Consider the following 11,583-nt stretch of genomic DNA (forward strand, 5'->3'; position numbering starts at 1 on the left):
AGGGACTCTAGCCCAGTGCCTGCACCTAAGCCCCAGCCGCGGTCAGCTCTTAGGATTAGCTTCATAAAAAGTAACAGTTGTTGTCGCCGTGGCCAGCGTCGCTGTGGTTGTCGGCTGTGTTTGGGTGGAGCGGCCTTGCAGATGCGGCCCAGGCAGAGCTCCATCTGCAGAGATGTGGGGTAGCCGCGGCGGGGCCTCCCCGGGGCCGCGTTTGTTTGGAAGCTGCATCTCGGTGTGCGCTCACGGCGGCTTCCCTGTGCGCCTGTAATGCCGTAATTGCAGCCTTCCCAGCTGTCGGCCGTGGAGACAGCCCAGAAAATGAGGTTGGCTCGGTAAATATTGAACCAAATTATGCAAATGAGCTCCACGAGGGACTCAGCTGCCGAGACAGGGTCTGATTGGTGGGTCCTGGCCCAGCTTGCAGGAAAGCCCTTCCTCTCCCTCCTCTCCCACACTGCTTTGTCAGCTGGAGGCGGCCACCTGGGGTCCTCCAGAGAGGCCGGGGTTGGGACAGCAGGGGTCACCCCTGCCCACTCTTGCTGGCCATCAGGGGGTGAGGGCAAGCTCTGTTAGCGATGGGGTGGGGGGTGTCCGCAATAGTGTTTACTTGCTGCCACATCCGCATCTCACTCCCAGAGAGGTTGCCTTGGCAAACGAGTCTGTGAGGGCACACAGCTGGCCTCTCTGCTGGATGTCCCAGCTGCTGCAGGTGGAAAAGGGACAATTGGGTCCCCGTGCCCCTGGGAGTAAAGCTTCACAGTGGTTCTACCCTGCTGGCAGGTCCTGAAAAACCACTGTGATGGCCCAGTTCAGTGTGGAGGACCTCAGGATTGTAGAAGCAGGAGTTAGGGTGCAGGTGGGGAAATAAAACTGGGACTCTTCTGTGGTCACGGAAGGGGATCTCTGTGGCCTTAGCAGGAATGAATATACACCTGGGTACGTCTGTCGAGAGTGGGCGTGTGTGCGGAAAGTCTGTGTGTAGAGGGAGGGGATTTGGCTGAAGGAACCGGGCAGGTGGCAGCGACAGCCTTGGGAGGGCCATGACGGGACAGATGGCTGAGGTGGGATGCTCTAGATCCTGGCCCTTCCCCGGAGACCACCCCCTGAGAGCCTGGGGCTTCCAGCGAATGCTATCGCAAAGGGACATGGGCTACACTCCGTGAGACCAGATGCCCGGGTGGAAAAGTTGGACTGTGGTAAGGAGGATTCTCTCAGCTCCTTCATGGTCAGCTTGAAGGGGGTTTGAAGGGCTGAGGGCAGCAGGAATAGAGTGTCGCTTTGGAAGTGTAAGCACCTGATGCTGTGTGTGTGCTGCAGGGATCCCTGGCCACGGGCCTGGGTGCTCTCAGCGGACACCTGCAGCGGTGGAGAGCATGGCCCAAAGGTAACAGAGACATCACATGTCACCAAAGGAGCTGGAGTGGAAGAATGTGGGGGCCGTGTTTACGAGTTCTCATGAGTCAGCCAGGGATGCCTGTCCAGAATAAACAGTGAGACTTAGGGTGGGTGGAGAGGGCTCAGCCTCTGGGTCAGCAAGCAAAGGTATTAGATTAGTTTCCCATTTCACCTGCAACAGATCCCCACAAGATTAGCAGCTTAAAACAACACAGATTTATTATCTTACAGTTCTGGAGGTCCAAGGGTCTCACAGATCTCAAATCATGGTGTTGGCAGGGCTGTGTTTCTCTCTGGAGGTGGCAAGGGAGAATCTGTTCCCCTTGCCTTTTCCGTCTTCTATAGGCTGCCCACATTCCTTGGCTTGTGGCCACATCACTCAGGGCTCTGCTTCCATCGTCACATCTACTCCTTCAACTGACTCTCATGTCTCCCTCTTATCTGAACCTCCTAATTACACTGGGCCTGCCTGGATTAGCTCCTTATCCTAAAGTGAACTGATTAGCATCCTTAATTCCCCTTTGCCATATGACTAACATTCATAGTATCTGGTGATTAGGATGTGAACATCTGGGTTGGGGGGAAGGGGTGCATTATTTTGCTTATTACTGGCATAAACTTAAAAAATTAAGTTATCACTATTGAGTGTAACCCCAAGACTACCCACAGTTTGGCAAGGCCTGGGGAAACTAGGTTATGCTTAGAAATATGTTCATGTCCGTAAAAATAAAATGAAGATGGCCTGTCAAAGTAAGTGCTGGTGCACATCATAAACATACAATTAGAAATTACGGGTATCATGTTATTCTTTTCTGTGTACCATCTCTTGTTTTGGCCACAGCACGCAGCATGTGGATCTTAATTCCCTGAGAAACTGAAAGTGTTAGTCGCTCAGTCATGTCTGATTCTTTGCGACCCCATGGACTATAGCCTGCCAGGTTCCTCTGTCCATGGAATTCTCCAGGCAAGAATACTGGAGCGGGTAGCTGTTCCCTTCTCCAGGGGATCTTCCTGACCCAGAAATCAAACCTGGCTCTCCTGCCTTGCAGGCAGATTCTTTACCATCTGAGCCACCAGGCAAGCCCTATTAGGGATTAAAACTATGTCCCATGCATTGGGAGCATGGACTCTTATTAACCACTTGGACCATCAGGGAAGTCCCTGTACCACTTCTGGTTCATTATAAACTTTAGAGAATTTCTTTCCCCTGGTTTTAGTAAGAAACTTATTGATCTGTTTTGCTGTGTTGCGGACAGGCCAAGCTAAGAGGCAGCTATCTGTTTTGCTTTTTCTTATTCTAATCTAATCCTTCTTTCATACCAATAATCAAAACCTTTCTGACTTTACAATTGCATGTTCCTAAGTGTTTCTACTTTCAAATTCAGAAAAGATCATCTTCATTTGAAATCACCCTAGCAATGGGAAGGGTAGATGGGTAAATCTAGGGAAAACAGAATTATCCATAAGGAACTTACAATTGGGAAGAGAAACAGAGGAGTTCACCCAACAACAAAAATATTGTTCTTGCTGCATATCAGTTGTGGGGTAGCTGGAAACACCCAGAAAGTTCTGGGTTTTTTTCCCATCCTGCTTAAAATAGCCTCAGATGTAGAGGTCTGGTTTGACCCCATCATGGACCCTCCAAGCTGGTTTCATTATCCATTCCTCGCTGCATGGGTCCCTCTTTACCTCTTTAGGCTTGTCTCTTCTTGCATCCCCTCAGGCCACCTGCAAGGTCCAGACACATGGGAAGAGCCATCATTTTTGGAAAACCCAGCATTCTCACACCTAGCGGTCTTGGCAACCTCTCCCTTGCTTGTCTGACTAGTCATCCTGCAAGGCCCAGCTCAAAATTTTGACCATTCTGTGCAGAACAGTGCCCCACACTCAAAGACTGGGGAGTCTAGACCTGTTGGCTGAGAGCAAGGGAGGAGAACTGGATCTAATGAGGAAGGGTTTTTTTGTTTGCTTGATTTTTTTTTTAATTTCTGGCCATGATGTGTGGCTTGTGGGATCTTGGTGGGGATTGAACCTGGGCCACCCTGCAGTGGGAGGGTGGAGTCCTGGCCACTGGAGTGTCACAGAACTCCCCAATAAGTTTTAAAATCATCATCAACAGCCTGTACTCCTTACATCCAGTGCAGTCCTGAGACGAATGTGCAGTGTGCATGGCCTCATGTTCTTGTTTTGTGCTGTGACCTTTCATGGCCTTAGGAGTGAAATCTTAGCATCTCTACTTTTCAGCTGCGCAGAATTTAAAGCAATTAGGAACATGCCCTAAATGGTAGAGTTGGCAAGTGCAAAGCCAGGCCCCAAGGCCTGTCTGCTGATCCCCATGCCTAAGACCTCTGCATAATCCTGCTTGTGCACTGGAGGCAGAAGCCAAGGGCATGGCCATCCAGGAGGTGGCCTGGTACGGCAGACCAGGTATGAGCACTGGCTGGAGAAAGCCTTAGTTGAAGTCTCAGTGGAGCCATGTGGATGCTGCGGCATCTCGGGCAAGTCACTTGGCTTCTCTGAGCCGCACTCCACTTTCTCGGGCCTGTCTCATGAGCTTGTTGAAAGGACCAGGTGGATGATGCCCAGGAGCACCCAGGTGCTCTTTCTCAACTGAGTATCAGGGGATTTTTATCAAGGGGCAGCAGGAGGGGCTTGCCGGCTGAGATAGCAAAACAGACGCAGGAACAGGCAGCCTCTGTCCTGAAGCCCTGGGGGTAGGTTCCCGGGCAGAGAGAGTGAAGGCGCAGAGGCCCGGCTGCACAAGCACGGGCCTTCCCAGGAGCTCCAGCTGCAAGGAAGTAGGCGGACAGTCCTTGGCTCGGCCACATCCCGCTGCTCAGGGAGTCAGCTCTCTGTGTTAAGGGGGAAAAAAGCCTCCAGGTAGAAAAATCCAGGCTTGCTACAGTGATACATTTTGCTCTAGAGAAGGGTTTCTGATCGGCTCCCTTTCACTGAGCCATGGGGAGAGCTCACTCAACCTGCAGACAGCCAGCCGAGTAGACCTGGGGTCTGACCCGCAGGGATCCTGGGCTGGGTAGTGTTCTGTCTCTGAATCTTGGCCTTGTCTTCCTCATCTGTAACACTGGATGGGGTTTGTCCCACTGCTTTGCGTGGTGGAGGAGTAGATGGAATAAAGAAAATCAAAATTATTTCTAATTTGTGAAGTACCTATAGGAGAAGCCAGCAACTGTGGTCTTTGATGGGGTGAGGAACTGGATGACTAAGAGATAGGAGCTGGAAGGGGGTTTTTCACCGTGTGCCCTGTATACGTTTTGGAACATGAAAGACATTCATTACTGAAAAAATAAGCTTAGAAAAAAACCAATAAAATCAGTAAGAAAGTCAAAATCAATAAATGCAAATGACGGCCATTGCTGTCAGCGGCAACATCAACACTACCATTGTCTAAAAGGCTCTTTGCCAAAATCTTCGTCTAGCCTCACCTGGAACCAAGGAAACTAGTCCTCAGGTCCCCACAATTCCTGGGCTCCCCCATACCACGCTGTCTTCCGAATTCCTCTGCCTCTGCAAGGATCCACGTCTTTGGAGAAAGTAGGTGGAGAAATTCCAGCTTTACACAATTTGCCATAGAAGAGTAAGCAGCCATTTACGAGGAGCTGGAGCCCTTCCCAGTGACCCACAGGGATTTCCAAGAGTACTGCTGACAGACAGAAGATGCGAGGAAATGGGTGATCTCATTTTCTAAAACAAAGACCAGTAGAGCACGGCCACAGATAATAAACTGTACAGGGTTGTATGGGTGTGGGGGAGAGGAAGGCCATCTACCAGAAGGGGAACAAGGGTCACCAGTGGGGCATGGATGGGTTGGGGGATGGCGGTGAAACTGGTTGATAATTTTAAAAATTAATGATACCTTCTCATTTATGAGAATTTACAGGTACCTGTGTGTATATGAATGTGTAAAGAGGTACAAGAAAACTAATCACCAGCATTAATTGTGGTTAGCTTAGAGTATGAGGTTTTAGGTGACTTTTTTTGGTCCAGATATTTATATGAATAGTTCCAATTATTAAAAGTCATCATGTTATTTATGTACTCAGAAAAAAAATCCAATTTCAATGTGAAAGATAAACCAGAACAAATAACTAATAGCTGGATTTACAAATAAAGTCAGAATTCTTTTTAAAATTCAAATTGAATGATTCCAAGGCTGCTTATGAAGAAGTCCCCCACTTCCTGGTTTCCCTTATTCTGATCAACTCAAAATCCCGGAGGTGGGTTTTTGACTCCACTGGGAGCCCGGGCATCCTTGCTGCCACCTGTGGGGAGCAGGCCACTGTTGCTGCCTCTGTGTGTGTGCTTAGGGGAGGGCTGGCCACTCGCGGTGGCCCCCACCAGACTCTCGGTCCAGCACCATGTCGAAATTCTCAGTAAGAGTTGAGGCATGCAGCGTTAACTGCTGCTGCTGATACTAGATTCCCAGGGCGTTTCGCAGAATGGGAGGCTGTCTCTCTTCAGTGTCACCCCTGGGGGAGGGACACACTACAGAAGCCAGCTTCCAGAGGAGAGTGCTTGAAAGACGGGCTGTTTAATTCACACACACACACACAAACCCCACAGTACTCAGTGCTCCTAGACCAGCCCAACCTACCACCTGGGGATGCTCACTGTTGGATGTATTATTGTTTAAAATATTTGAACTCCTCCCTTAGAGAGCCCCTCCTTATGGAAGGTAGCATTTTTGACCCCACTGATGTTGGATTTGTCCATGTGACCTGCTTTAGCCAATGTAATGCAGGGAGAAATGGCACATGCAACATTCAAGTCAAAGTCTCTCTTGATCCCATTACCTTCCTTTATTGCTTTGCTGCACAAATGGCAACGTCTCTGATGGGGGCTGTTCCGTCAGCCTGGATCCCAGGGCTATGACCAAGAATGACCAGCCTAGGCCTGAGTACAAAACAAACCTCTGTTGTCAGCCACTGCAGTTTGGGTTATTTTGTGACCACAGCATAACTTAAGTCAACTAACAGAATCTCACAGCTAGGAAGAGTTAGGCTGAGATTTAAACCCACACCAGTCAGGGCCCGGATGGGAGACAGAAGCCAGCTGGACTACTATAACAGAATGCCACAGACTGGGTGGCTTGAAAAACGAATGCTTATTGCTCACAGTTCTGGAGGCTGGGAAGGCCAAAGTTAAGGTGCTGGCAGATCCCATGTCTCCTGAGAGCTTGTTTCCTGGCAGAAGGGGTTAAGGAACCCTGTGGGTGTCCTTTATAAAGGCACTAATCCCATAGATGAGGACTCAACCCTCATGACCTGACCTTAAGCATCTTCCAAAGAGCCCACCACCTAATTCCATCATGTTGGAAATTAGGATTTCAGTATGTGAATTTGAGGAGGTGGAGGGACACATTCAATCCATAACAACACCCCAGATATGTGAAGACTGCATTTAACACAAAGAATGGTTAACCAGGTAATTAGAAAAGAAAAACCCTAAGAAATTACAGAGGTAGCAATTCCAGGAAGCAGTTACAAGAGTGGACCCCTAGAGTGGAGGGAACAAAAGGAAGATGCTGTAATTATTAAAACCTAAAAAATCAGAGGAGGTGGGACTTCCCTAGCGGTTCAGTGGCTAAAACTCCATGCTCTCAGTGAAGGCGGCCCAGGTTTGACCCCTGGTCAAGGAAGTAGAGCCCAGCTGCTGCAATGAAGAGTAATGCAGCAACTAAGACCCAGTGTAGCTCAATAAATAGATAAATAAAATTTTAAAAGAACCTCAGAAAAGGGACCCCGTGGAGCTGCAACACAGTTCTCTGAGCAGGGAGTGCTGGCTAGTGCTGGTGCTGAGTTACCTGAGGTAGACACAATTACCTGTGAGTGTTAGGAAAATGCAACCCAAATTCTCTGGTGGCTCAGTGGTAAAGAATCCACCTGCAATGCAGGAGATAGATGCAGGTTCAGCCCCTGGATGGGGAAGATCCCCCGGAGAAGGAAATGGCAACCCACTCCAGTATTCTTGCCTGGGAAATCCCATGGACAGAGGAGCCTGGCAGGCTACATTCCATGGGGTCGAAAAAAAGCCAGACATGTCTTAGGGACTAAACAACAACAGCAACAGGAGGAACTGTCACCCCTGCGTTGCAGAAGCAAGTCTGGGTGATTGACCCCAGCAGGAGGCAGGCTGAAAGGAGCGGCCCCTCCCCTCTAGCGCCCCCTGTGGACAGAACTTGCCATCAAGAGAACCAACTGGCAGAGCAGAAGGGAAGTTTGCAGGCTCCCAGCCTCACCATCATAAAGAAAAATGGAGAAGGGTAGGTGAAAGGCAACACAGTAATACGAAACCAAAGCACCAGCACTCTTTAAAAATTGTTTAAATTTCATACAATTTAAAAAGTGGCTCTCCATTTACAGCTATCACAAAATATTGCTATATATACCGGTATTGTCCTGCACCTGTCCTGCTCTATGTTGTACAACACATCCTTGAGCCTATCTCCACTTCCCCACCCCGGGATTGCCCCCCACCACTGGTTACCAGAGTTCGTTCGAAGCACCAGCACTCTTCACGACCCTCAAAGAGAAGGGATTTTTCCAAAGGCTCAGAGCTCCCGTGAGATACTACCATGTCCATCCTTAGGCAGTTTATCCAGAGCAGAGGTAAGGGAATGATCTTTCTGCCAGCTGTACAGACTGGGAAGGAGGAACGGCCAAGGAGCAGCCTTGTCCTGCACCTGGTGATTGTTCCATCATCACTCTCAGGCCCTGGAGAGGGTGCCCTGCTCTGAACCTCATGCTTTCGAGGGCATTTGGCAGATACACTTACTGAAGAACACGTGGGCACCTCCGTCACTGGGACCTGGTGCTCAGTCATACATATCTGCTCTTATGACTGACTCCAATCAGGCCTCAGGGAACTGTGTCTGCAGATTTCCTGCTCTATGTCCTTGAATCAAAATGCAACCGAGCCCACATATTGTGAAGGTTTATGGATGTGCTGCTGCTGCTCTTGGACATGGATCCTGCTCTGGACGGTGGGGAGGATTTGAGTGTGGAATTACCTAGATGGAAGATGAATGAATTCACTTTTAAGACGCTTATCCTCAAGACTTCCCTGGTGGTCCAGCAGTTGAGTCTGCCTGTCAATGTGGGGGACACAGGTTTGATCCCTGGCCCGGGAGGATTCCACATGCCGTGGGGCAGCTGAGCCCATGAGCCACGACTACTCAGCCCCTACTCTAGAGCCTGCAAGCTTTAACAACTGAAGCCCATGCGCTCTAGAGCCCATGCTCTGCAATAAGAGAAGCCACTGCAATGAGAAGCCGTCATACCAGAACTAGAGAGTAGCCCCCACTCGCTGTAACTAGAGAAAGCCCACACAAAGCAATGAAGACCCAGTACAGCCCCCCAAAATATTTTTTAAGGCTTATTCTTTTGCTCTGAACAAGTTTTTCAGTCTACCTGTTGATTTTTGCTTTTGGTGTTTGTGCTTTTGGTGTTATATTCAGAAAATCATTGCCAAGATCAATGTCAAAGAGCTTTCCCCCCTGTTTTCTTCTTGGAATTTTATGGTTCAGATGCTATGTTGAAGTCTTTGATCCATTTCAAGTTAATTTTTGTGAGTGGTGTTGTATTGTGCCCTAGTTTCTGTTTGTGGTTATCCAGTTTTCTCAACACCGTTTATTGATGATGCTATCCTTCCCCTACTGAGTATTCTTGAATCCTTGTCATATATTAGTTGATGTTATATGTAGAGGTTTATTTATTGGTTAGGGTTCCACTGGTCTATGTGTCTATTTTTATGCCAATACTATACTGTTTTAATTGGGTTTCCCTGGTGGCTCAGATGGTAAAGAATCCACCTGCAATGCAGAAGACATGGGTTCAGTCCCTGAGTTGGGAAGATCCCCTAGAGAAGGGAATGGCTACCCACTTCAGTATTCTTGCCTGGAGAATCCCCAAAACAGAGGAGCCTGGTGGGCTACAGTCCATGAGACTGCAAAGAATCAGACATGACTGAGTAACTAAGCATGCACACTGTTTTAATTATGAAATCTGTAGTATAGTTTGAAGTCAGGAAGTATAATGTCTCTGGCTTTGCTGTTCTTTCTCAGGTTTGCATTGTCTGTCAACAAGCAGAGCTACATCAAACTAAAAAGCTTCTGCACAGTGAAATAAGCAAAATGAAAAAATAACATACAGAGTGGGAGAAAACATTTGAAGAGCATATATCAGATAAGGGGTTAATATCCAAAACATAAAAATAACTCATACAACTTAATAACAAAAGACAAACAGAACACAAAAAACAATCCAATGAAAAAATGGGCAGAAAAACTGAACAGACATTTTTCCAAGATATACAATTGGCCAACAGGTACATGAAAAGGTGTTCAACATCACTAATCATCAGGAAAATGCAAATCAAGACCATAATGAGCTATCACCTCACACCTGTTAGAATGTCTATTATAAAAAATACAGCAGATAACAGGTGCTGGCCAGACTGTAGAGAAAGAAGAAAACTTGTTTGCTGTTGGTGGGAAGGTAAATTGGTAAAACCACAGTGGAAAACAGTATAGAGCTATCATATGACTCAGAAATCTCAATTCTGGTTATATACTCAAAGGAAATGAAAACAGGGTATCAAAAAGTATAGCTGCACTCTCTTGTTTACTGCAGCTTACTCAGAACAGCCAAGATAGAAACAACCCACTGGTAGGAACAACCCAAGAGTTCACCAGTGAGTGAATGGATGAAGATGATATGGTACATAAATACAGTAGAATATTATTCACCCATGAGAAACAAGAACATTCTGCCATTGTCAACACTGTGAGTGCATCCTAAGGCATTATGCTAAGTCAAAGATAAATCAGATAAAGACAAATACTGTATGATTTAACTTATATGTGAAGTCTAAAAAAGCTGAATTCAAACAAGAGAGTAGACTGTTGGCTATCAGAAGCTTGAGGGTGGGGTGGGGTGAAGGAATTACAGATACATTATATCTGTAACGTATTTCAATATATTTGTACTCTGATTGTGTTTTGAGAATACATGGGCAGAAGAGGGAAAAGATAGAGAATAGGTAGTAACAGGCAGATTTGGCCTTGGAGTACAGAATGAAAAGGGCAAAGGCTAATAGAGTTTTCCAAGAGAATGCACTGGTCATAGTAAACACCCTCTTCCAACAACACAAGAGAAGACTCTACACATGGACATCACCAGATGAACAGCACCGAAATCAGATTGATTATATTCTTTGCAGCCGAAGATGGAGAAGTTCTATACAGTCAGCAAAAACAAGACCGGGAGCTGACTGTGGCTCTAGTCATCAACTCATTATTGCCAAATTCAGACTGAAATTGAAGAAAGTAGGGAAAACCACTAGACCATTCAGGTATGACCTAAATTAAATCCCTTACAATTATACTGGAAGTGACAAATGGATTCAAGGAATTAGATCCAATAGACAGAGTGCCTGAAGAACTATGGATGGAGGTTCATGACATTGTACAGGAGACAGTGATCAAGACCATTCCCAAGGAAAAAAAAAATGCAAAAAGGCAAAATGGTTGTCTAAGGAGGTCTTACAAATAGCTGTGAAAAGAAAAGAAGCCAAAGGCAAAGGAGAAAAGGAAAGATATATCCATTTGAATGCAGAGTTTCAAATAATAGCATGGAATAATAGCATGGAGAGATAAGAAAGTCTTCCTCAGTGATCAATGCAAAGAAATAGAGGAAAACAATAGAATGGGAAAGACTAGAGATCTCTTCAAGAAAGTTAGAGATACCAAGGGAAAATTTCATGCAAAGATGGGCTCAATAAAGGACAGAAATGGTATGGACCTAACAGAAGCAGAAGATATTAAGAAGAGGTGGCAAGAATAACAGAGGAACTATACAAAAAAGATCTTCATGACCCAGATAACCATGATGATGTGATCTCTCACCTAGACCCAGACATCCTGGAGTGTGAAGTCAAGTGGGCCTTAGGAAGCATCATTATGAACAAAGCTAGTAGAGGTGATGGAATTCCAGTTGAGCTATTCCAAATCCTGAAAGATGATTCTGTGAAAGTGCTGCACTCAATATGCAAGCAAATTTGGAAAACTCAGCAGTGGCCACAGGACTGGAAAAGGTCAGTTTTCATTCCAATCCCAAAGAAAGGCAATGCCAAAGAATGCTCAAACTACCACACAATTACACTCATCTCACA

General features: G+C 46.7%; 1 protein-coding gene across 1 annotated transcript in view; it reads left to right on the forward strand.

Moving 5' to 3' along the window:
• RAD23B (RAD23 homolog B (S. cerevisiae)) overlaps nt 1-398 on the forward strand; it is a 53,219-nt gene extending 52,821 nt beyond the window's left edge. Inside the window, exon 13 of the mRNA XM_010843618.1 lies at nt 97-398. Coding sequence (XP_010841920.1) covers nt 97-398 — 302 coding nt within the window. The remainder of the gene's footprint in view (nt 1-96) is intronic.
• Nucleotides 399-11,583: the final 11,185 nt, after the last annotated feature.

This window comes from Bison bison, unplaced genomic scaffold, assembly GCF_000754665.1.
Source record: "Bison bison bison isolate TAMUID 2011002044 unplaced genomic scaffold, Bison_UMD1.0 scf7180017864183, whole genome shotgun sequence".
NCBI classification, from domain to species: Eukaryota; Metazoa; Chordata; class Mammalia; order Artiodactyla; family Bovidae; genus Bison; species Bison bison.